Source organism: Melopsittacus undulatus, chromosome 5 (genome assembly GCF_012275295.1).
Source record: "Melopsittacus undulatus isolate bMelUnd1 chromosome 5, bMelUnd1.mat.Z, whole genome shotgun sequence".
In the NCBI taxonomy this organism is placed as follows: Eukaryota; Metazoa; Chordata; class Aves; order Psittaciformes; family Psittaculidae; genus Melopsittacus; species Melopsittacus undulatus.
The window spans coordinates 26653998-26681177 of NC_047531.1; the positions used below are offsets into that span (position 1 = coordinate 26653998).

Below are 27180 nucleotides of genomic sequence, written 5' to 3' on the forward strand. Positions count from 1 at the left end.
GCAAAGGCCACTGAAGTCAATGGGAAGCTTCCTGTTGATGTAATGGACTTTGGAGCAGACCTGGGCTTTGGTGTTCTTCAGAGCAGTGATTCCACCATGAACCTTTGGCACTGTGTGAATAATAGGAGATTATTTTTCTATATCTGTTTCAAAGCCCATGGCCTGTGTTGGCAGTCAGTGCTCCTAAATGTGCAGGGCTGAGACTGGCAGCCTGAAATGACGGAACAAAATTAATAGCATAAGCTTCACATGGCCAAGGGGAGTCATTCCATTCATCCAACTTGATATAAAGAAAGAGTTGCTCATCAGTGGCATTTCTGATCCCAAGGAAAGGGAGGCTTTGACAGGATCCGTTACTGCTTGTCTAAGAAAGATAGCATTTTATACAAAATACTTTTATGTTTTTCCAGAGGGAAGTCACAGAATCACAGAACAGTTAGGGTTGGAAAGGAACTTAAGATCATCTAGTTCCAACCCCCCCTGCCATGGGCAGGGACACCTCACACTAAGCCATGGCACCCAAGACTCTGTCCAACCTGGCCTTAACACTGCAGGGCATTCAAAACATCCCTGGGCAACCCATTCCAGTGCCTCACCACCCTCATAGTAAAGAATTTCTTCCTTATATCCAATCTAAACCTCTGCTTTTTAAGTTTTAACCCATTACCCCTTGTCCTATCACTACAGTCCCTAATGAAGAGTCCATCCCCAGCATCCTTGTAGGCCCCCTTCAGATACTGGAAGGCTGCTATGAGGTCTCCATGCAGCCTTCTCTTCTCCAGGCTCAACAGCCCCAACTTTCTCAGCCTGTCTTCATACAGGAGGTGCTCCAGTCCCCTGATCATCCTCGTGGCCCTCTTCTGGACTTGTTCCAACAGTTCCATGTCCTTTTTACATTGAGAACACCAGAACTGTACACAATACTCCAAGTGAGGTCTCACAAGAGCAGAGTAGAGGGGCAGGATCACCTCCTTTGACCTGCTGGTCATGATTCTTTTGATGCAGCCCAGGATACGGTTGGCTTTCTGGGCTACAAGCACACACTGAAGCTGGTTTATAGAATCACAGAATAGTTAGGATTGGAAAGGACCTTAAGATTCCAACCCCCCTGCCATGGGCAGGGACACCTCACACTAAACCATATCACCCAAGGCTTCATCCAACCTGGCCTTGAACAGTGCCAGGGATGGAGCATTCACAACATCCCTGGGCAAACCATTCCAGTACCTCACCACCCTAACAGTGAATGTTTGTTTTCTCATTGACCAGCACCCCCAAGTCCTTATCCTCAGGTCTGCTCTGAATCTCTTCTCTGCCCAACCTGTAGCTGTGCCTGGGATTGCTCCGACCCAGGTGTAGAACCTTGCACTTGTCATGGTTAAACTTCATGAGGTTGGCATCTGCCCACCTCACAAGTGCATCGAGGTTCCTCTGGATGGCTCATGGGTTTTACTTTTCCGTTATTTCACTATTTAATATAAATTTTCTCTAGAAAAAGAGATAATTGTACTTTCATCCGTTCTTACCACAAAACAGGGACTACTTAGGGATGCAGGATACATTTGCCATTGCCCATTGCTCTGGCTTTGTGGAGAGGTAAGGCCAACACTGGCTCCCGCATTCTTTGCCAAGGTGCCCTGAAGGCACACACAGACTGGGGTCAGGTACACAGCTTCTATCCTGAAACACTTCTCCAGTGAGGCTGCTCACTAACTGGGAGGACCCTAAGGTACAGTCTCTGTAAATTCACACTTAATACCTATGTTCCTTTTTCTTTCTGGCAGTGTTTTCTGCTGTTTCCATAAAGTATCTTCCTTAGGTTCCCCCCTGCCATTTTCTGTCCAGTTTATTTTCTTTCAGGATATTTCCTTTGCACTATAAGCTCCTGAACTTTTCTATAATGTACAAAACTTTTTAAAGTCTTTCACTTATGGATGCTCATAGACTCTTATTTCTACTCATAGAAGTGAAGCTTTGTCATGCCTGCAGCAGTGGTTTGGGAGGACAATATTAATGCACTGATATTTTCTGCATGTTAAATCTGTTTTGGTGGTGGTGGAAGCACAATGCAGGGAAGGGACTCAGCCCTGCAGACTGCAGACTTACTGAGGCAACTGGAGCTTAGCGCAGGGCTGTGCATCTCATTGTTATGGACATCTGCTGACTTTTTACTGCAGTTTGCTCAATGGGGAGCATGGTTTGGGTTCCAGCTCTGCGCAGGCAGCCAAGTATTGCCTGTGGTCTCAGTGTCTGTGAGCTACTTACATGCTACTGCCGCCCAAGCAGTGGAGAGGACACTTAGTGCAGAGCATCCTCATCAGTAAATCAAAACTTAGTACTGGACTAGGTGTGTATTAACTCTCATATGTAAAGACATGGCTGGAAGCAATGAGTGATGGAGGTTTGATCATTACAAGGCATGTTACCAAGGGTTGGCTACTACCTTTGGACATGTCTGCTTCTTAAGAGCTGGGGAGAACAAGAACTTATTTGAACCTGTGGCGTGTCCTTACTCTACATTTTGATAGCCCAGGACTTTGCATGGCTGTCATAAACTCTGACATGTTACTTCCAGGTGCATTATCAAGCAAAATTGTAGTAGATTTGGGTTGGGATATCTATGAAAGAAAGCTGTGATACTAAAGTGTTTATGTGAAATATGCAGCTTTCAAAATTAGCCCTAAGACCTTTGTATGTAGTAAGGCAAAATAGTGTTAATTATTTTATTTGTGCCAATCTAAAAAACAAACAAAGGAACCTTTCAGGCCAGATGCTGCCATTGCCAAATATGCATTTTAGTTAAACTTTGCTATGTTTACATTTCCAGATAATAAAATGCTTTGGTTTATGGACTGCCAGAAGATAGAAAGCTGAGATTACAGTCTCACATTTGATTAGGTTTGTCATAAAGGTAATCATGGTACTATAACTATTTAATCAATTCTTAGTTATTCATACATTTTAGAGAGGTTCAGGCTTTTTTTCAGCCTCAAGTCTTCTCTTTGTAATGTGTCAGGGTATGTGGTTGCTATTAAATCTTTTCATTAGTTTGATGGAAGGTGAAGATGAGTAGCTGTGTTTTTAAGGAGCCTATTCAACAATGACAGTGACACAAAAGTCTGCTTTATTTTCCACCTTCTGGAGATGCCTTTGTAAAAAGTAAAGATAAAATGATATTGCCAGGATATAAACTCATTGTGCAGGGACTACATTTGTAATGAACACCTCTTCCTCTCTGCAGCCACTAGCTGTCCAGACAGACTCCTCTGTCCATTCACTAATGTGTGAAACACTGAGTATTCTATTTTCGTCTTTCCAGCTTGTTTTTGATAAACATGGCTGCAACAGCTTTTGAAAGAACCTTTCGTGATTTGTCTGGGGTATTTATGTTGCCTTCATTTTCCCAGTATCTCTTCATTTCATCGTCTGCACCCACTACTTCACAGTGTACATGTAAGTGCCATTATCCCCACTTTGCAGAAAACAGACTCAAGGACGGAATGACAAAAGCATTGATAAAGCGCTTTAGGAGCCAATCCCACAAAAGGACAGGTGAAATCCTGTCTTCCTCTTGGCCCATCCTGTTTTTCCCTTTACTAAGGCTATCCGGGTGGCAGTGGCTTGTGCTGCTAAGATTCAGGCTGTCTGCTCAAACCACCCTTAGCAGGATGCCTACCTGTCCCACTTGCCAGCATGGCCTGTGATTTAGAGCTCCTTCAGGAGGACTCCTACATCCAGCAGGTTTGCTAAAGCCAAGCAGATGTGTCTGTGAGATCTGGTGACAGGTAAGCCTTGCATATGTGTGTGTAAGCATCTGTGCAAAGGTCTGCTCCCAAGAGTAAAGCATAGCCAGGATTTCTCTTGTCTAGCACCACTCGAAGGGTGTTTCACACTCCTGACTGAAAACATCTTGCATCTGCCAAAATGTGAGAGGGACTTTTTATAGCTGTATCACAAGACCTTTGAAAAATCATACTGCTAGAGCCACTTCAGCAAAATAACAGATTGGTTGTGTGTATATATTGGAGAGCTGCATATGGTAGGCATGTCAGAGAGTGAAAGGCCACAAACTAATGCCACTCCATAAAACAGTGCTTCCTAATACTATTTTTCTGATCTTTCTGGCAGTAAATATTTGAAACTTTCATGGAGCATTGAACTTGTGAATCTCAACCCCCATTTATTATTATTGTGTATTTAGGGCTTCATTCAGTTGCCGATAAAGAGGAGGACAGAATTTCCACTTCCTTTATTATGCCTGTTCCAGCCCTCGAAGTGAATGTTGTCTGTTGAGAGTAGAATAGATACTAATTTGGTCCCATAAAACCACAGATTGTTTCAACTTTCCACGAAGTTCTGAATGAATAGATGATCAGATCCCGTGATGCTGCTTTCAGACTCGCTGGTGATATGAAAGAGGGGCTTGTCCAGCCGGCTGTATAGCCATGCCACTCTTTTGTTGCCCATAGTATACATGTTCGGCTCCTTTTTACTCTCTTTTTATTTTATGTTCTGCAACAGGGCTGCACAAAGCTGGATTGGCTTTTAAAACACCACTTCATTTTGCAGCTATATGTGCCCAGTTTTCTTTTGTGCTGTCCGTGGAACAAGGAGCCTGTGTGGTATCTGACACCGGGCTTTTTTGCAGTGATTTATTAACTGTGTCAGAATAGCTGTTGTGAATGCTGGGAAGCTCTTGCATATTGTGACAGTTGATATTGATTATGACAGTTTGTAGACTCTAGTGCGTTGTCAGACAGTGGATCTCATTTTGTCTTCTTACTATACATACCATGGGCTATAGATCATAGTGTTTTCTTCAGAAAAGGACCCATTGTCCATGGTTCTTGCTGGTACGAGGGAGCTTCTGTAGTGTATTGTGCAACAAATAGCAAAATAGTTCAGGCACCCTATAGGACAGGCAGGCAAATGTCAATTGCTTTAGGAAAGAAAAAGTGAATAGTTTATTCTACTGCTGGCCTTTCAGGGGAATGAGCCATGCAGTTGACAGAAGTGGGTAAATTAGTCTGAGGATGTCAGTTATGAAAATACGGCACATCCTGTGTTGTCTGCTGGCCAGAAATCCACAGGCAGCATGGGAGGAGGAGGTTGCATTGAAGATTTTGGCTACATACCATGGTTAAAGGTTGCTTTGGGTCTTGCTGGAGGCTGAAGCTACATGTTTCCAGAATGAGTCTGAGGAAGAGGAGATGAAAGATTTCTGCACACTTGGGAGAAAGTAAAAGCTGGTGCATGAGCTTCTGTGAGGGACACATCAAACAGATCCCTCCAAATAACAGCCTCTCCTGACTGTTTGGTTTTAGCCAGACAGCAGTAAAGTAGCACACGGGAGAAAAGGTTTTCCTATTTGCTTAAAAGCTACTTCAGAGTGGAAAAAGGTCAACAGCTGAGCTTTTACAGACAACCTGATCAGGAGGAGGGAGTCAGAAGCCTTTTGGTTAATTATGCCACAGTAATTAACTACATTGCTACTATGTATTTGAGGAAAAACCTTCCAACACCACATTTCTCTAAAACAAAGCAGCGCTTGAGGTGTAGTGGTGACAGTGAATAGGAAGGGAGCCATTCTGATTTTTCTGTTCTTGAAAGACCTCTTATGAGAGACCATAATGGGTCAGAAACTTACACTTTGAGATAATAAACCTTAGACAAATGACCATGGTATTAGAATTTTGATCTCACACTGGGTTTAGATTGATTCAAATGCAGTTTCTGCTGTGATTTTCCATATGTTTTACCATATGTTTTAATTGAAATAAATGTAGTGTTGGGTTACTTATGAAATTATTATTTCTGGGATACTTTGGACCAAGCCTAAGGCACTAAGCTGGGACCTGGGGGAACCAGAATCAGTTCTTAGCCTGATACTGCCCATGCAAGCCAGTTCATCTCTCTCATGAGACGAGCTCACCCCTATATCTAGTTGTATATTTACACTACAAGAACTTTGAGAAGCAACATTTCCTGTCAGAAGCCACTTTTGAACTCTTCTGGGATTTCTCAATGCTGCTGTAACACTAATCATATTTTCTGTATTGTGATCTGTGTTTTAATGAGTCCTTAATGTTAGCAAGGAGACAGAATTAAACTAAGTGGTTTGGTTTCTGTGATGATGCAGCTTCCCATTCCCTGCTCCCATTTGAATTTGGATTAATTATAACACTCACTGTGTCATAATTGTTTCATAATGATAGAACACTCTAGAGTTTGTACACTCACAGCACTACTGTAAGCCTCAGGGTGTACTGAGATTTTACAGTGGCATCTCTCAGTCCAGCATTGGGTGTTAGTGCTATATTTATATACTTGCAGGTTTTATTGCAGAACAACCACAGCTGTATCAGAAATGCTTTAGAGGAAGGATAAAATGTAAAAAAGCTTTTAAATGTCTGCTTTCCACTACAGCATTTTAAATTTGATATTTCCTCCCCCCCACCAAAAGTATTTTGAAGAAGTTAGCTGCGAGCAATAAAGAAGTTCAGGTGTTCAAACAGAATCATAGAATCAATTAGCTAGGAAAAGACCTTTAAGATTAAGTCCAACCTTTACCTCATGACTGCCAAGTCCCTCGTTTCCTTAGGTGGCTTTTATCTCAAGCTCTGGTCACCATTCTCTGTGCTTAATTTAGGCTCCTTAAGCCTGAGCCCACACCTGGAGAAGATAACTTTGTTGTACTGTCTCTGACTGTTATCTTCCTCTCTTCCCTTCAGATGGTGTCCACAGTGTCACAGCAGTCTGCACCCTTCGTGTCACCATAATCACAGATGACATGCTCACCAACAGCATCACGGTGAGGCTGGAGAACATGTCCCAGGAGAGGTTCCTTTCTCCCCTCCTATCCCTGTTTGTGGAAGGGGTGGCAACAGTGCTCTCCACCGCCAAGGATGGCATCTTTGTTTTCAACATCCAGAATGACACGGATGTCAGCTCCAATATCCTGAATGTGACCTTCTCTGCTTTGCTCCCTGGTGGCATTCGAAACAAGTTCTTCCCATCTGAGGACCTGCAGGAGCAGATCTACCTCAACAGGACCCTACTGACCATGATCTCCACGCAGAGGGTGCTGCCCTTCGATGACAACATCTGCTTGCGTGAGCCCTGTGAAAACTACATGAAGTGTGTCTCTGTCCTCAAGTTCGACAGCTCAGCCCCATTCATCAGCTCCAACACTGTCCTGTTCCGGCCCATCCACCCCATCAACGGCCTGCGGTGCCGGTGTCCCGCAGGCTTCACGGGTGACTACTGCGAGACAGAGATTGACCTCTGCTACTCCAACCCTTGCGGAAACAACGGGCTGTGCCGGAGCCGCGAAGGGGGCTACACTTGTGAATGCTACGAGGACTACACTGGTATGTGTTTATCTTATCTTTGACCCATGATTTATACATTAGACCATCAGCCAGGCCAGCTTTGTGTCAAGCTGAAATTGCTGACATTCTTAGTCAAATGGAAAAAAACTCCTGGTGCTGCCTTCTAGTCAGGAAAAGGCTTGTGAGTGTCACACATCACTTGGGGTAAGTCACTTATCTCTGTGCATTGATGGTGGTAGGACCAGTGCCTTGCTCCAGCTCATGCAGGGGGACCACAGCTGGTGAAGCAATTTGCATTGTGTGAATTTCTGCTCACAATGCTTTATGCAAACCTATTTCTTCTGTCTGGAAGGAAGAAGGTGGGACACATTCCCTGGTTCATGGTTTTGCTTGTTAATGCCTTCCTGGCCCTTTAGCACTCCCCTTGTACCAGGGTTTAGTGGTGGTGCACAAGAGCATGTGGTGGTGAACAAGAGCATGAGGCTGGTTCATGGTCCTGAGAAACTGCAGTGATACACATGTGTGGGAAACCCTGCAAGTCAGCTCCAGTTTGTAAATGTCCAGATAAACTCCAGAAGGATGTAGCTGCTTCCAGGCCTGGCTCCAGCAGCCTGCTGAGGAATGTACTTTGCCTCATCATGGACTTGACAGCTAATAAAGATCAAAGTGCTGCTTCTCAAATACTCTGGAGAAGTTATGAAGGAATATTAGCTGAATGTTTTCTGGTGCTTCAGTGAGTCAGTGAGATTATTTATATATTTGAGATTGCACACGCACTGAAGCGGTCTGCACTGATGTGCTGCCGCCTGTAATTTACACTGATGGCTCAGCAATGTCTGCTGTGACCCCAGCAAAGGAGGGGTGAAGCAGAGGGGGCTGTTCCCAATGCTGCCTCTCACTGCTGAAGTTATGAAACATTGAAAACATAAATTATTTAAGTCTCCGTGTAAAAGAAGTCTGGATGATGTGGATGCCTACTGGGTTGGGTCCAACCTCTAGATAGAAGGGTTTCCTTCACTTTCTAGGGCTTTTGATTCAGGGCTGTAATTAAGTGTGGTGGAAGGAGGCAGCAGTCAGTGAACAGGGACATGGCAGCAGCAAGTGAAAAGGGATTTCCCCAGCAAGGGGGACAGGAGATGCTTCCTGAGATTAGAGGGGGCTTAGGGCAGGAAGATGCTGACAAGCTGACCTATGAAACCCTGGATGGAGCTGTGAGGAGGCTGAAATATTTGGTCCTTATTGAGGAGTGATTTTCCTGCCAGGCTTTTCATGAATGACTTCCATAGTGAAATAGATTAAGTAAGTCCTTTATTCATTACGTACGGCTATATAAAATACATGAAGTACTGGACATTACAAAATAGCTTGTAAGACCAGTTGATTTCATTTAACATGTGTATGTACTATTATACTGCAAATAGGAATGCTTAGAAGTAGCAAGTTTCATTAAACAAAGATATGCATATAAATAGAGTTCATTCATCCGTGTCTTAGGCTTTGGAATTGCATGCATTTCTACATCACATTTTGAGTGTCTCTTGCTAGAAATCTTCATGAAAAAAGGCTAAATATGCTTTCAAAATGAAAGATAATAATTTTATGTTAATAATTAATGAACATACTTAATAATTAATGTTGTAGTCAGAAAAGACACTGTACATATTTAGAGGAAAGGCACCTTATTATTCATATGCAAAGAAAGATTTGATCTGTAACTGTATTTTAAGTGCATAGCTGTTTATTAAATGTCCTGCTGCTAGGATACTAAATCAGAATTGATCACTGAGTGAGCACTGCTTGTAGCCTTGGCATCGTTCGGTTTCAGAGTTAACTACAGTTCAGTGGAGCACTTTATTCTGTGGAAGAGCACTTCAGGTTGTGATTGCAGTCAGGCTGGCCAGGGCAAAACACACCCAACCATGATCAAAAAAGCTCTGGAATCCTTTATCCTGTAAATTAATACAAATATTATTTCATATTTCTGGTTTATTGCTGAATGAATGCAGAAATTTTGTACCTACTCTATGGTTGGTTTATATTAGTGCCTTTAGGCTCCATGTTGCATGACAATGTTTTTCTCCATCAAACCTGACACACTTACTCACATCTGGTGGTCATAAGTTGGTTGATTTTCATCCCCATTACAGAACAAGGTGGAACATGTTATCAACAAGTAATCTGTTACCAAAAATACTTCTTGAAGATGCGTTATTGAACCCTTATAAGAACTGTTATTTTAGCTATTTTTGTCATTACTTTAAATATGTTCATATCCATTTGCAAGTTCAGTTTATATCTGTTAATCATAATACTGTTTTCCACTTGTATATACATATTTATTGTTTACAGTGATCCAGATTTTATATTTATTTAATATGAAAGCAGTATAGGTTGGTTTCAGTAACAGCACTATGTATTGGCTCATGGAATGCAGCTATTGTAAATCAGCATGAGCAGAAAATTTCTAGGCTGAAAGTTGGGAGATTCTGGTGTTGTTACCACAATATTAACTCAGTAATAACATACCAGTATGAGGTACTCATGAATATTTGAATTCATTGTAAAAGATGAAATATGAATGGTAGCAGTCAAGGAAATGCGGCCTACTCTGGGAGCTCTTATGTTTCCATTTCTCAATTAAGAGCCTATGTAGAAAAATAATTACAAGAAAATACAAAGATCTGTCATCTCTTTGGGGAGACACACTGCAATTCGATGACAAATCAGTACACAATCGTAGCCCTGTATCGGATCTATCCAACTGGTCACCTGTTAAAAATATAGCATTTATTTCCTGTCGAAAATAATTACGTCCTATCTTATTCGGATGGAATTTCCCCGTTTTTCCATTCCACTTTGAAGCCCTCCATTTGTTTTGGTGTAATTATTAGTCATTTATACATGATGAAAGTTTCTCTGTCTTCAGGAATCTTCTGTTACGGGCACAAAGGTAAACTGAGATTCTACAAGATATTTCTGAAACCTGATTACTGGCTAGTTTGGGGTGATTTGGTATTAGCTTCCTGTGATGTGAGGAGGTGAGTGAAGAAGGACATATATTTTTAATCATGTTTTTTCTGAGTAGCAACCCCTTTAACTTCTTTCTTCATATACAAATTAGTGTAGAGAAGTGAACAATGTGCCATGGATGGCAGGGAGCTGTGTGCATGGCTAAAGGGTTAAAGGGTTTATTTACACTAAGCAAACAAACACAATGGACACTGGAAAGCCTGTGTAATTTTTCCAGCTTTATTTATTGTATCTTTGAGGGCTGCAGAAGCAGCTTCACTATTGGTGAAGGCCTGGACAGAGGTGGAATTGTCAGCCCTCCCCAGGGGCAAGGCCCTGAAGACCACGTGCGTCACATCATCCACACCAGTTTTGGAGGCATGGTTGCACAGTGGTTCCTGAATGAGCTCTACTTCCAGCCTGATCTTGGTGCTTTCTACAGAGTGTGCCACTGAGGCATAAATCACCACCTTTTTTGGGTGTGAATTCCCACAGTTCCTGCCCTGCCATGAGCGGGTGCCTCCTGCCATTGCCATCCATGGCTCCCACCGCCATTCAATGACCACAGTCCTGCTCAGCAGCCACTGTGACCGTTCTCCTCTATATCGTGCTCCCAAAAAGTGAAATTCAGTTGGCACAGGACAAAAAGCCAAACAAAACAACCCCTGATGTAAAGGAGAGATTTAATGTTCCCACAGTTCTCCCTAGCGTATGGCATTCTCTGTGCCTCCTTCATTATGTAAACCCTAGGAAGGAGCAATTTCTAGGGAAAAAGATCAACTGAGAATTTCCCATATCCTCTGCATCTCTCCTTGGATTTCACTTCAGAGAGGAGGGAAATCTTAAGTGGTTGTAAATCTTCTAGTAATCAAATACAGCAATTAGAGATCTTTTAGTTGTTACACTTTTTCGCCCCAGTTTATTTTTGTGATACCATATTGACAGGAGAAATCTTGACATCTAACATGGCCACTGTGAATTCTGACCTTGTGTTGTGAGAAGGTAATTATAGCTGTTTTCACAGCATCGTGCCAGAAGTCTCTATTCACATTGTTTAGTACGTTCTCAGCATTTGGCTCTTGCAAACTTATAGCAGTAAATGTGAAGATTTGCTTCTACGTTATCTTTACTTATATCCATTCTTCAGATAGCAATTTCCCAGCTCGGTCTGATACCTGACTCTCATTTTTCAGGCCAGAGAGATTTTATTTGGGAGGATTTCAGCTTTCAAGTAGAGAAGTCTGGCAGCCAGGGTGGCCGTAATGAGTGTTTTATCTTGGGTGAGAGGGTCTGAAATTCCACTCTCAATTACACTTCTGCAGCTCCACTGGAGTCGTGGGATCACAGGTACCTAACGGCCAGATCCTGTGCAGCAAATCTTAATTTGATTCCTTCAGGTTCCTTGCTGCATCTTTAACTCCTTCTTTAGCTTACTTGGTTTTGTGGCAGCAAGCAAGGCTGCATAAAGATTATCCTCAGGGTTGTGGGGCTTTGCCAGCATCTTCAAACAGCAGGGACCAAGTTTGTCTTTAATACAAAATGCCACATAAGAAATTCTTCAGTTCCCAAACACTCCCATAAGTGTAGACACTGTCCATAGCATGGGCAGCCTTGTGGGTCATCTCTCTTATATGTCATTCAAATGTTTAGACAATGCAGTGAAGGTACTAAAATGTTTTGTATTGTTGCTGCTTTAACAGTGTCCCTTAGTCCAGGTCTTCAAAGTTACACTACTGGGTTGCAGGTGCATTTATATACTTAAGAGATTAAATCAGCCTAGGCAAGATCCAGTCCTGTACAAAATAGTGTATTTGGTTTCAAGAGTTTAAGTGTGATTCACATGCTGAGTGGTTTGCACTGTTTTCAGAATTTAAAGCTGTCTATCTTCCCCTTTGCAAAAAGTTTTAGCAGTTTTCTGAGAAGTTTTTCTGCTGATTTTGGATGCAGGGAAAGTCAAAGGAGAGTGCCGGCTATCAGCCTTTTAATAACTTTTGTTGATCCTCTGTGCCTCAGGGAAGAATCCGTGGTTGCCTTTCCTTGCAGTTTTTTATGGCAATACTGTGAGAAAGCTGATGTAGGTAGGGTGGTTGCACCCTGGTGAAGGTCAGTGCAACACTGGAGGTTTAGAACATTTTATTCTCTTTCAGTAGTGCTGTGCCATGTTCTTATTTTGATCTTTGGAGTGAAAGTAGGTCCTCATAACTGCAACAGAATTTCCTTTTGATTGTTGTGGACCTGAGATAACTTTTTTGTATCTGATTGAGTGATAAATGATTATTTGCTCATAAAATCCTTCCGTACAATTAGTACTCCTTAGTTTTGTCCTGGTGCAGATGTCCTAGCACAGTCTTTTCCATCAGTCTTCAACTTTCTCCATCTCTTCAGCATGACATTCTCATCAGCATGAAAACCCTCATCTGCCTCCATTCAACCAGCAGACATCTCCATTGGTGTCCCCATGCCTGCCAGCAGTTGTGTAGAGATGGTCACCTCTGTTTCCTCCCAGCCTGTGGCTCCTTCCATGCCCCCCAGGCACTCAGGGAGCTGACAGGGACCACATAAGCAGTGCAGTGGATGGTGCAGAAGCTGCGCTTCACTGCTGCAAAGGTTTTTCAGAGCATGCCTGGTGCAAAGGCTGGAAAAGCCTATCATTTTCTCCTTTTATGATCTTCACCACTCAGCTGTGTACTGTGAGACATAGTGTCTCATAAATCTTACCTTCAATGCTTTGAAGTTTCCCCATTTGACCACTGCATTTACCCATGCCAAAAAGCAATGAACCCCAGATGTTGTCTCATGAGCTGACTTAATATCTAAACATATAAGGAACCCATACAACCTATTCTTTGCAATTAGCCATGGGTAATAAGTCTTCCATTGGCTATTGGGCAGTGCATATTGCATTTGAAAAGCACAGCAGTCGATGGTGATATTTACTTTACTTTCTCTCCTTTTAACATGCCCATTTTATGTCATGAATTCCTGAAAACAAGTGTTTTGGATATTCAGATTAAGAGGTATCACTGGCAAAATTCTCTTTGGGTCTATTTTATACTCACAGAGAACTATGGCTTCAGATCATTACAAGCTTACCTATATAAAGCACTTTTCATCTAAGGATCACTGTGGACTCTGCAGAAATTACTAACAGCAAAGGAAGCCTCTGAGACACCTTTTTGATCAAGAGGGTGCTGTCCCCCTCACCAAAGGGATGGGCAGCTGGGGCACAGCATCTTCATCAATTCCAGGTTACGTAAAAGCAGTCAGTGGCAAGTCCAGCAAGGCCGAGCAATGGCTCAGGCAGCTCCTCTGGGCCATTCCTGAGCTGCCCACAGCTGGAAACCTGGGTGAGATTCCCATGAAAGACATCTCTTTCCTGACAGAGGCTCTCAGCAGAAGCCTGCATGCTCACTGGCACATTGTGTTTGACTCAGAGATTTATGGTGCATGTTAAAAGGGGTCCTTACTCATTTTTGTGGCAAGGCTCACTGCTAAATGCATGCAGGGACGAGGCCAGCACACAGCAGCCTTACAGCTGGGCACAAGTGATGCTGAACTGGACCTGAGGCTATGGCCCAGATAGCACAACTGCATGACTACTTGCTCCAGAAGATAGCTGAAACAGTAAAAACAAAGTTATATTTCTATATAAAACACAGTCAAAAGCTGAAGTCTATTAAGCTTTTAAATACTGTCATGTTTCTGAAGATTATATTCATGTCACAGGTGATGAATCTGGAAATCTGGGGTTTATATCAGATTCACAGGACTGACTGAAGAGGTCTGCCACTTGTAGAGATGGATTTATTACGTGGAGTATATGTCCTTCAGCTAATCTTCAACCTATGCTCACTTGTCAGGATGCAAGAAGCCTTTTCTAATGGGATTACTTTGGTGTATTTGTTGACAGTTTAGTTCTCAAACAGTGTAAATGGCCTGCAGCCTTCACATCAATGTGCTGTGCCTCTTCCTAAACCCAGGCAAGAGAGTTTTATCGCATTTCTCTCATCCTGATGTGCACAAACCAGCTACAGTTTAAAGTTGAAAGTTTTCCCTGTCTCGTATGAACCCTCCCATGCTGCACATGGATGATCTCTGATTCAGCTGAACTTCTGCAAATGCCTGAGTTTCAGATGCCTCTTCTGGAGCCTTGCATCTTATCCTCCTTGCCCGTGGGAATGCTTGCACTGATCAAAGTCCTTTGCTGTCATGTGGAAGCCTAGCTACAGACTTAACATTGTGTTTGTTCATTTTCATTAGCTTTAGAACAGTCTGGCAGGACTTCTGTTCCTACCGGGTACTCCTGCAGTGGAGGAGTGATGGGTGCTTTGTAAAAAAGCAAGCAGCAGATCACACACCAGCATAATCGCTCAGCCCCAGAACTTACCTTAGTAATTCATCTCCAATATACTTATGAATTCAGCTCTTCCAAACAGTTCAGGATCTGGGAAGTCCTCCTGACTGCAGCTTTTCTTTTGCTTCCCCTGAAGACTGCTGGTGCCTGGCCTGTTCTTCTCCTCATTTAGCCACTCCCCACAGAGTTTATCACTGGTGATTTTACACTTTCCCTCCCATTATTGATAATTTTAAGTAGCATGTAGCTAAAATTCAGTATCCAAAGAATTTGGGCAATAAGCTCTTTGAGGATGTTTCCATGTTTAGACTTTTACACATGCTTACATTTTTACACCTCCTTGCTATTAACACCACTGATGTCTGTTAGATTATGTTATAATATGGAGAGAAGGTAAGTTCCTAATTGTGGTATGGTATGAAGTCAGGGAGCTTGCAGACATGAGGGGCCTGCAAGCACACACTGTGGTGTATAGCACTGGAGATGTTGAAGCAGTGTTGCGCCAGCTCTTCTTAATGTAGGTGTTTAATATTGAGCCCGAATAGCCAATTATAATCAATCATAGAATGGTTTGGGCTGGAGAAGACCATTACAGACCGTCTAGTCCAACCACCCTGCCATGGCTAACACTGGCTTCAGTCTTTTTCCTTGAAGTCAAATACCATTAAATCCATGATGTGAAAATAACACATTTGACCCTGAAGCTGTGCCAAGGTAAGCTCGTGTTTGCTGCCAAGCAGCTGGCTTTACATGAGCAAGGCAAACTACTAACCTGGCGTGGGTACCTGCCTGCTTCTGGCCCTGGCCTCTCCTTCCCACCTCTTGGAATGAAAATGTCCTGTGACTATGACAGTATCAGCTAGTAGTGTTCAAGGGGAGAGTGCTGAGCACCTGAAGTGTCTTGTTGGCATCCTGGTTAACAACAGATGTGCCTAAATTGAGGATTCCCTTTGTTCTATCATAGGTGAAATCTCCTTTGTTGTCTTCAACTTGTTGTACCTCTATTTCTTCTTTAATAACCTTGCTCCATCAATTGCTCTTGACTTGTACTGCTGGCTTTATACTGATGTTACCCCACCTAAATGGGAGTCACAGTTCTCCCAGGCTTTTTGAAGACCTTTCTCATGATGCATTTGCTTATCTTCATTGGTGTAACTAAAAGAAAGTGGAAAGTGGAGCGCAATTGCACAAATGGAAGCTATTTGATATTATAATTTCATAGGTACAGGTAAAACCCCTCCCTAGTGACATGGCTGAATTCCCACACACTATCATAATTGTGAGCATATATATGCATTGCAGAACACTGATCTGAGAGAACCTACGCACAGTGAGCTTTGTTTCAATTTCAATATTTTAAATAGCAGTTTATTAAACAATGGCCAACTTCTCGGTGTAAACTGTAGGTTGCAATTATGATTTTATTAATTTAGCAAGGTTAAGCCTGCTATAACATATTAGTTGGGGTTTATTTTCTCATGGTTTAATGTCAGAAGTGTTAGCAGGGGTAAAATTTTAAGCCACACAAATGCATTCTAATGCACCCAAACATATACTTGCTGAGTGTCAAAATAGCCCATATATTAGACTACACTTTAAATGGGGTGTTTTTTTTGCCAATGGTTAGGTGTCTTGGTTGTTTATTCTCTATGGAAACAAATCTGATAAGGAAAAAGGAGAAGAAAAAGGAGGAGAAAAAACCTAGCAACTTGCCTTTAAGTTATTTGTGAGGAAGATAAAATAATGAGATTGTATTTATTTTTTCCACTATGCCTCATGTTCTGGAAAGCCCCTCACCTCAGCTGTGAACAGTGTTCACAGCAGATCAGAGCTGAAAGCTAAAACATAAAATTCCGGGGAGAATGGAAATAAATATTTCAGATCTTCCAAAACAATAAAGAAGTTTATCTTCCAAGGAACAAGGTAACAGGGCTCCTTTTCTCCTGGCTATAAATGCAACTGTGAAGCCCCCTTAGAATTCAGTAAGACTGAATATTGGGCTTCTGTATATAATTCCCAAGTTAGACATTTTTATTTTCATCAGCAGATAAACAGCAGGAAAGCAGCAGGAAGGGCGGTTGGGTGCAGAGGTGAGGGAATCAGGATGATGTCCTGTTAGGGAGGAAAAAGTATAAAGTAGTTTTCTTGTGTCTGTTCTTTGTGCTGTCGTGATTGAAAGCTTTGACAGTTGAGCACCAGACTGAAGCACTTGGCCTTGAACAACAAGATAATTACAGTTCTGCAATACAGTTGTGTAGGGCATGGTGGGAACCACAATTTCATTGTTGCTGCAAATGCTCTTTTGTTTAGAGCATCATGGTTCAGTGCCTGCATCCCAGCCACTGCTGCTCTGGGGCAGGTTTTGTTCTGTACCCTCCCTGGGCGGTGCCCCTGAATTGCAGCTTCCCAAGCAGTCCTCAGCCCAAATTTTCAGTTTCTCAAAGTCAAAGTAAAGATACTTCAGGCTATCTCTCAGATTCTCCACAGTGAAGCATATGAGAGCCATTATACAGCATTTTCAAATACCGTCATTAACCCCCCTATTTTAATTAGATAGAGCCATGCACATTCAAGGGGTCAATGTGCTGATGTGCATATTATAAGAAACGTTATTATGAAGATGAGTGCCTTATATTAATAATTAACACAATCTAGATGATACAATAAAGCATATTCATTCTAAAAGATGGTAACAAATGACTTTAAAATTAAACCATATTTTATAGAAAGGCTAAATTTTAATCTACTGAACTGCTGCAAGAAGAGTTAAGTACAAGCTGTGGAAGCTGGCGGGATTCTTTTTTGATGAGTGTTTAAAAATATCATTCTAAAAAAGTAACTTTTGAATTTCTACCTCTTGTGGAGATTTAAAAATACACCGGTTTTGAGAGTTCCTGTGCAAGATGAATGTCACATTACAACGCCATTTTCAGGAGTCATTAAGAAATAGAGTCAGCTTCCCTGATTAAGTTGCTTTTTGTTTTCAACTTATGTCCCTGGCCAGTGTAGGAAATACTTCTGAGGCTACCAAAACATAAGGTTATGGGAATTATTTCTTTAACCCAGATCATTTTAATTTTACAAGCCAAGGGGCATTATTGAGTTTTCAGAATTAGCCTTCAGTGTGTAACAATGGAAATTTGATGACCATCAGATTTGGTTTTGCCAGTTCTATTCACTCTGTCAAGCAAAACCTCTGAACTCTACAATCCAAATACAGTTATACAGTGTTTCTAACTATAACTCTTTTTTAACATAATACCTCTTATACAAAATGAAAACAGAAAGTTGTGAAATCCTAGCTTCCTAAGATGTAATTCCAGTAGTACATTAAGCATTTTTTTCCAGTTGTTTTATTAATATTTGATGGCTTCTCTTTAATTATTCTCACTAATTGGCCATTATGCTTCTTTCCACCAGAGCTTCTGGGACCACCTAGGATGATTTGGTTTGAGGTCTGCCTGTTTCTAAGTGCCATCATTTTTACCATAGTGTTGGACTATGCAGCAGATGTGAGAGTGAGGTTTCCCTGTGGAAACCTCTGATTTATGGAAAACATGAAATGCAGGTTCTCACCAGTCTTCCTTTAATGGAGGTCTGCAGTTAGCTGGTTGTGCAGTTAATCCCTGCTGGGGGCAAGGGCAGATGATTTCTCCTGTGCTTTTGTCTCTTGTTGTGAGCTGAAGCATCAAGTCTGTAACTGCTACATGGAGAAAATTAAACAGGGTCATAGTGAAGTAAGGATTGGACTCTCCTAAAGAAAACAGTAATGTTTGCCATTGAAAGGGAGACCCTGATCTCCTTTTCTGCATCCTCCTGAGCACTTTTCTATCTTCCTCTCTTTCTGAGGTCAGTTATTTGCAGGTTATGTTCCCTTTTTCAACTGCACTGAGGTGTTAACTTGCTCAAAAATACAGTGCTAGACCTTTCCCCATCCCTACCAATATGGGAACTGGGAGTTGCAGCCCTTTGGTGTTCTCCTCTGTGGAAAGCAGCTTAGGGAAAGTGAGCAGGAAGCTGGGCAGTACCTAACAGCATGTCTGGTTTTCCAGCTCCCGAGTTCCTGTGACAAAAGCAGTTATTGCAGACACACTCCTGGCCTTGCTTGCTGTCTTCATTCGCATAAATAGTTTAATGTGTTTTGAAAAGCCCAGTGGGAGGCCAGAATGGCCTGTGGAACAACGGCCTTGGGGAATTAACAGTGCCAGTGGTGGCATCCAGTGCCCAATGAAAGCTGCAACTTTGAGTGCTGGAATAGTCATTTTTGTCATCTCAGCAGAGGTGCACCGAGTCTGTGAGTGCCTTTTCCTTTCTCACTGCTGCCCATGGAAGGAGGTGAGAGCAAGGCACAGCAGCTGGTTCCCAAGCAGAAGTCCTTGCAGGTGCACAGGGATGCAAATATGGACCAGACTCCAAAGGCTGTCCTGAAGGCAGTGTGTCCTGCTCTGTCCTTTGGTTCACTCCGTGTGTGCCTCCTCAAGTAATACTATTGGAGATGAATCAAGGGGCATACAGAGTGAGAATACAAGATACAATATCAGATGTATATACAGTAAAGGTAGGGTATGATCATTTATCTTAAGAATAAATGGAGGGAGGGATAGTCCTCTGTAAATGAGTATATTATGCAGAGCTGTGTTTTGTTCTTACACCTCCAGCTTTCTCAAGGTGGGATTTTTAGGAAGAGATTTATTCCAAGTAAGACATAATGCAAATTGCAGACACGATGGCATAATCTAATTTAAGTTTTATCTTTGACATCTACGGTAATGTTTTCCCCCTGCTAAATACATCCAGAGATAAAGCTTAGGCTTTTGAAAGGCATTGCTTCATCACCATATCTTACCCCAAATCAGTGCAATTTGCATTAAGATAAATTGTCTTACATACAAACCATAGAGCTCAGTATAAACTGGGAATTTTGGTGCATTTCTTTTTTCTCTTGTGTAGATTTTGTGCTGTGTATAGTTTTGGATGAGAGACAGAACCCAAAAAGATCTCTAAAGCTTCACATTTTAGGTTAAAAGCAGAGGCGTTGTGACGGCACTGTCCATTACAACAAATGGTTCAATAATTTATAGGGTTTAGAGTTGTAAAATCAGCCAAGATTAAGACATTAAGAAATCACCTACTGGACCTCACAGAACAGAAGTTTTTGGGTAGCTGTGGCAGGCTGCAGACATGGACGTTTTCTTTCTCATTCTCCTCCACCACTTCTAAAACATTCAAAACCAGTGCTTTTCCTCAGCACTGGGGGTGGTCACATCCACTGCCATGGGAGCAGGCAGTGGGGAAAAGCCAGGCAAGTTGTGTGCACCTCTGCCCACCTCCCTGAGCTGAGAGTGCAGTGCCCAGGCTTCACTCAGGGATGGCTCTGCAGGGGTTTGCCATTGAGCACACAACACATTTCTCCCAGACAACCCACTGGGGATTGTTTGGGGTATTGTCACTAATCCGTGGGCTGTAAAATCCTGGTTTTCATCTTTTCTTTCCCAAACCTCAAGGTGGGCTTTGAAATGGAGTGTTTTCTTAAACTGAGAATGTTTCACTGTGGTGTCTGCCTCCTTGCTCCTCAGAGTGCTGTATAAAAAGGAATCACAATGCTTGTGGTGAACGTTGGTAGCACTTCTGGTGTTCACACCACTCCTGCTGCTGGACAGTGAAAAGTGAGCTGTCTGGTGTAGACAGAGTAGAAGCTTTAGTATCCGAGCATTTTTAATTCTCAGTAAATATATGGGGAAGAGAACGCAACTACTAAAGACTCAGTTGTGACTTTTGTGTGCGCTCTCTTCCTGCCAGCACTGGTGGAAGTTGCACAGGAAAACAAGGTCCAGCAACCATTCATACTGAGCATATATCATCTTCAGAACATGCTCATAATTTCTGAAATTCACAGATTAATTAATTTCTCCAACAGATGTGTCCCAAATATCACTAATCCTCCTCACTATTGTTTTGTTTCTTTTTTTTTCCTAATTATTCCTTCTCATTTAAATGCAAAACCAAAAAAGCCCCAAATCCCAAATCATCCATCCATCCATCCATCCATCCATCCACCCACCCACCCACGCATCGCTGCAGGGTATGTTTTGTCTTGTCCTGTTTTGTTTTGTGGCCAGGGAAGGGGAGGAAGTGGGGAGAGGAAGAGCATTTTTGCTCAGGCTGGCACTGAACGTAGGATCTCGGGCCTCATTTCGGATGGGTGAGGGGCCCAGGTACCATTTCAGTGACTGCTCTGCAAGTGCAGTACATCAGTGGACACAGCCAAAAGCTGCTTGAGAGATGTAGACCTGAGCTTTCCCTGCTCTTGTTTTTGTACAATACAGTTTATCATCTTGATTGCTAGTGGTGAAGGATCAGGAGGTGAGATGGGGTCCTGGCCTCTTCTTTGCCTATCTGGCCAGGGGAGTTTTTCATTGTGGTCTTCCTCCCGGATGCTCGCAGGACCACAAAGCAGCTGGTGTGCAGATGCTGTCCGCAAGGACCCCAGCAGGAAGAAGAGCTGGGAAGGGCTGAGTAGCATCTTCCTGTTGGGAGTGAGGATAGGACCTTCCTCAGAGCAGTTGGTTTCAGTTGAGGTTGTTGGCGCTGGAATTTGACCACACAGAGCTCTCACTTGCCTTAGGGCCAGCACATGCCCCTCACAGCTTCAGAGGCAAAAAAGAAGAAAGTAGAAAGCCTTCCATGTTCATTATGTTGGAGCATCTTATGACTGAAGATCTCATGACTTTTATTTAACCCAGTCTCATGATTTTTGGAAATCTGGTTTGTGAGTTATCAGGGATGCCTGGGGGAACTTTGGGGAAGAAGGCACAGGAAAGGGAGAAGGGCGATGGTAAAGGAGAGGGTTGATATGTGTAGGCAAGAGAGCACTGGCAATTTTGCGTCCTCTCTTCCCACTAGCTCAGAGTTTAGAGCTTATGCCCACAGAAAAATTAAACCAGATCTAAAGATAAAACAGTGATTTCCTGAGTAGCTGAGTATAGGATCATTTTCTATCTATCGGCTCAGAGATTTACTTGGCAAGATACGGAGATAGAGAGATCAGATATAGATGATATAGCTATAGGAATGGTTTTGCTGTTATTTTTCTTAGTGTTTTAATTTCAGATTACTTTCTTGCAAATACATCTTGTTAAATCTGGAGCTGTTAGCAACTTAAATTATGAAGGACACTGTCATTACGAGTCAGCGGGATTTAATCCTAAACAGTGTGATTGTGTGTACTTACGTATGTATTTATGTACTATTTTATGATATCATTTTCCTCATAATATGCCTTTATAGCACAGAAAGCAGGAAAGGGAGCAGAAAGCAAAGAGGAGGAGGGGTACCCGAAAGTGGACCTTAAGCTGACGTTTCTCCCTGTAAGAGGGTTGAGGCTAGTTTTAATTTTCCCAGATCAGTGCCAGTTTTTAAAACATAAATGAAAAGGTAAAAGGAAGGACCAAGGTATGTTTTCAAATTTGAACTTTGACTAGCATCACAGAACTCCTGGAAACTGGTGAACATCAGTGTCAGTGCTGAGTCTAACGAGTGCATTTGCATGGCCCCTCTGAAATGGCAGTAGGGGTTTGGCCATTGATTTCTAAGGGACACAGATTTTACCTCTGTGCTTCAGACAGCATTTCTGATTCTTCTGCATAAAATTCAGAGGCATCCCCTAACTAACCACAGTCACCAGTGCACCAATGGCTTCTAACTTCTATTTGGCCTAGTTTCTCCTTCAATCAGAATGACTTGGTTGTTCTTTCTGGGGAGCTGCTCTCTAGGTTCTGTCATAAAACCATTAGATTTTTGTTTGTCTGTGTGTTGTTTCATTGGTAAGAGGTGTTTACTGAGAGATAAGGCTGACTTCTCCCAGTAGGTTCTGAGGGTAGGCTCATGCACCACAGAGCCACTGAAGTTATGAATTTCCCTTTCTGGGCAAAATCCAATATTCATTTTATTATTTAACTTGAGCCTACGTTTCAGGCAAATCTTCCTGCACTGTATCTGTGCATAGTCAGTGGAGAGAGGTGAATATCTACTGAAGGTGTTGATCCAGTTCACCTATGTCAAGCATGAGCCACTCACACATGGTTAAAGCTGTGTTTCCATAACAGTTAAACTTCAGACCATTCCTTCATCCTAACTCCTGGGTGCATGGTCCTGCCTCCTTCCCTTGTGACTGCTGTGTTATTCATCCCATCAACCCTAAGAGGGACCTAATCAGAAGATCACTAACACTACAATAAAGAAATGAGTGGTGATTTGCCATCTTAGCTCCACAAATCAGTCAACTGCAGGATTACATGAATGCCAGCACAAGGGAGGGGGAAGAAAGTGCGACACATTCTGGGAATTAAGAAACTATGGTAACTCCTACTCAGCCTAAACTATAGTGAAACCACCCCTACAGTGGGTGTGTTGGATCCCAGCCTCTTTATCTCTTGTGCCAGTAGAGATTTACATGCTGATTCTGCAGATAATTTGTTTTTAACAACCTTCTTATTACTGAGTGCACTGATTTCTTTAGTGCTGGTTGTCATTTAAGGTTACTAGGGGAAAAGGAGTATTGATTTTCCCATAATGTGCAAGATAGCAAGTACAGTTTTAATGATAGTTGGTTCTTTATTAGGGCAATGGGTCAGTGGGAATTCTTTGAAGAATGTAGTTGCCCTATTTCTTGTTGTTTCTCCTTTCCACTTTAGAGTACATTGTTATAGGCTGGCTGTTTAAATCAGCTTCTTAAAATGCTTGCTATTATGGTGAAGCAACCTCAAACATGGAGATTAATATGTATCTAGAGCAAATGGCAGGATGGAGGATGGGAGAGAAGAATCTGTTCAAGTCAAACAATTACAGACACTGAATGAAAAATTAACATGTGTCATGGGAAACTGGAAAAAAAGAAACAAGAACATCAGTGCAAGTCTGCTGCTTCATGTAAATATATCTATTTAATGTATTTAAGTTGAAACATTTGGAGAATAGTACCAATTTTTGAGGACTAGTCTCTAAACAGGGACATTGTGGAAACACATTGCAGTAAACTGAAGTGTAGAGTAATTCTGTATTTATTCCAATGCTGTCATACTGTTTCCAGCAAGCTTTCCAACATTATATATTGTCTGTTGTTGTAAGGTCAAGCAACTTACCAGTAAAACCACAGGCAAATTTCTGCCAAAGGCAGATTTCTGCTCATTGATGCACACCAGTGTGCTGCTGGAAATTCTTCATGTTCAGCTCACGAAGTGTTTCCAATTATAAGGGTTTTTTTTTCATTTTTATATATATTATTTTTATTTCTTTTCACTTTTTTTGTCACCATTTATTGTTTATTCATTAAGCTCTTCCATTATTTTATTTGGAATAGGTCAGAGGAAGACCAGATTTTCTAGCCAGGGTTTTGCTTCACCTGTTCTTGTTACATTGCACCTGATAGTCATGGTGTCCTCACTACTTAAAGTTAATAAGAGAAATGTTATTATTAACATCTTTATAAAGTTAGTCCTTAAACTGAAGAATTGTATTAGAGACAGGTTGGTTGTGAGTAGAAAGCAGTGTTGAAAGCAGCTATCATGTTGTGTGTTGGAACTAGATGATCTTACATTAATTTCTAACCCTAACCATTCTATGATTCTGTGATCTCAAGGGCTTTAAAAGCAGGAAGCATCACATAAAGGGCTGGGTAAAAGCCACAGGACTGGTAGTTTTAAGAGTCATCAGTACCGATTGAGAGCCTGTGAGATCAGCCACTGTTCTGTAACAGTAAACCCTTTGCTGACTAGGGGCAGAAGTTTTTCAAAGCCCAGGAATCTGCCAGCAGATAACAGGCAGCTATGGCCTGTGTTATCTGACAGTGCATGCTTTAGATTTAGCAGCTGGAAGGACTAAGGTTCACTTCTGCAGCTTGGATTTCACAGAGTTGTAATATGTAACTAGTTTTTTAAGTGATTCCTAAAATTCTGGCTAGTGAAAAATGAAATCATAATCACCAAGGAAATGTCGTGGGGAGCTAAGGCAGTTTCACAGGCTGGGTGAAGGGCTGAGCAGTGCCAGCATCACCAGTATCACAGACCAACCCCAGGCTGTGTGTGACAGCTTATCACCCCAGGTCCTCCAGACCCTCGCTGAACAGCAGCTCTCCCTCCTGTACTATTTTTTCCTCCTGGAAAGCAAGACATTCCCTCTGACAGCACATCCCCACCCTCTGACATCTAGCTGCAAGCAGGCACACAGCGCTTTTCACCAAAGACTGGAGAATGGACGTCCCTTCCTTTTCAGTTCCTCAGGCAGCTCTTCCCTTAGGGCCTTCTGACTGCAGCTGCAGCCAACAATGAGCTTGTCCTTCAGCTCCATGCAGGCTTCAGTTCAAACACTGAAGATACTTCTCAGGACATGCCTCAAGGCTCCTGCAGGGCAGTGCTGTGGTCCAGTGATGTGTGCGGGATGAGGTGACCACCCTTGGAAGTGACAAACCCAAGTGCAGCACAAAGGTTCTGCTGCCAGTCCTGATCAAAGCAGCACTTCCAATACTTGCTCAGATGGCTACTCCATAAAGCTCAAAATGCCCTGTTCCTAAATAATTCCAGGCATTTTTGGAAAAAAGGATAATGAAGAAGTTATCAAGTTTTTTGGTAGACCTTTGTGTCTTGAAGCACAGTGATGGAGCTGCTGTAGAGATTTCAAAACCACTGTTTTAATGCATTTTTGTAAATACACATAAAATATGAAAATTCAACATCAAAGAATATGCTTCAAGTGCAGTTCTCATTTACATTGCAGACTAAAGAGGATTCAGAATAATTTTAGTAACTGGGACCTGAATGGTGCTACAGCTGAATGAATATAGGACAAAGGATCTTATTCAAAGTTGAACCTCATTCTTTCAAATTACTTCTTTAAACATCATAATGAAAAGCAGTAATAAACATAATTCAGTAGAGTTTTTCTGTAAGCTTTCTTTTCTCTTAAATAGTTTTATGCCTGTATAGATATCTGAATATCACAGAACTGAAACAGGACCATCAGTGACTTCCAGCTTAGGCTTTTTGTATTTTGCCTCCGTATTGCCATGGCATTTCCACAGCATGCTACAGTGCCAGGAATCTCTCCCTTTAGTTCACTCCTTTGTTTCCCTGTGTATTCAAGCCTGGGTGTTATTTGCTTTTGCCAAATATATCATTCTGTTTTCAGAGAGCCTTCAAGATTACATTCCTCTCTGAGTTGAATGTTACTTCGCAGAATATCTTACAACTTTTTTAAAGCAACAAACCTGTGCTTAGTCTTGCTATCAGGAATTATATGGAATATCATTCAAATGGAAAGTTACTCAATTTTTTTGAGAGTTTTGGTACGTGTGTGTTAAGGTATTGGCTGTGCTTATGCAGCTGATCATGAAGAAGTGCTTTCTGTAGCATCCTTTTAGAGCATCTGATGTGTGTGCTTTTTCTGACATATCCAGTACACTGAGGGAATTTTCTGTCTTCATACAGTTTCTCCCAAAAGAAACACTCTCTAGAGCATTGTAAAGTATCAAGGAATATGTATTCATATAATCTTGGCTGATACAGCTGACAAATGGAAACAGGAAGATATTTATCAAGTGAGTTTTACAGCAGTTCATCTTAATATGTTAAAGGGAGGCTATAGGGACATGAGTGCTCAATCAGAAAAGCTCCGAGGACAGGTTTGAAGTTGAACTGTCTATGTTTTATTACTTCCGAGGCTTGGGATTGCACTCCCTCTAGGATGACTGAAAAGATTTATTTCATAATTTGTTAACTGTGAGAATTATTATTATAGAGAGATGTGTTCAGCTCCCCTGTGCTTTGTGTTGTATCCTTTCTAAATATACTGAAATACTCCTGTGTATTGTTTGCCAGGATATATCCACAAATGCATTCACTGGGAGGCAGCTGTACTATGGCTCTATCCATCAGGTGGAGCACAGAGTAGGGCCAGAGGTTCATCCTCCAGAGCTGAATCTGTCTAGATGGGGCATCATGCATTGGCTGGCTCCATGATCACGGCACTCTTGTATTTTGCCAGCATACATTTTGCCTGCCTGAAAGGCAATGTAGTGCTGATTCAATAGCAGAAAGCCAGTGGAACTGGAGAGCCAAAGCAGTGGGGCTGTCCACCTCACCTTGTCTCAGGGATTGCTACCCCTGGGGCAGTGGCTAAACCAGCTGCAAAACATTGAAGTTTACAGCCTGGCATAGAAAAGAGGTGCAAATCCAGGTCTGGATTGGGCAGTAGTGCTGCCTGCAGCCAGCTTTGCCGTGGGAAACTGTGGGACAGTGACTGGAGCAAACCTTGCTGTTTTAATTTGCCTTTGTGAGTCACTGCCCACACCTCCTGCTCCTTTTACTTTCCTCCAGGAACGCATTTACACGGCTTTAACTGTGCTTGAGTTAATGTAATTGTAGAATCTGGTAGCAAGTAACCATGCAAATACCGAACTGTTGGAAATGTATTCCTTCAGCTGGCTGTGTTGAG

General features: G+C 42.1%; 1 protein-coding gene across 1 annotated transcript in view; it reads left to right on the top strand.

Annotated features, from left to right (window-relative positions):
• Positions 1–27180, top strand: part of CELSR1 (cadherin EGF LAG seven-pass G-type receptor 1) — a 163928-nt gene that overhangs the window by 60884 nt on the left and 75864 nt on the right. Inside the window, exon 2 of the mRNA XM_034062830.1 lies at positions 6732–7370. Coding sequence (XP_033918721.1) covers positions 6732–7370 — 639 coding nt within the window. The remainder of the gene's footprint in view (positions 1–6731; positions 7371–27180) is intronic.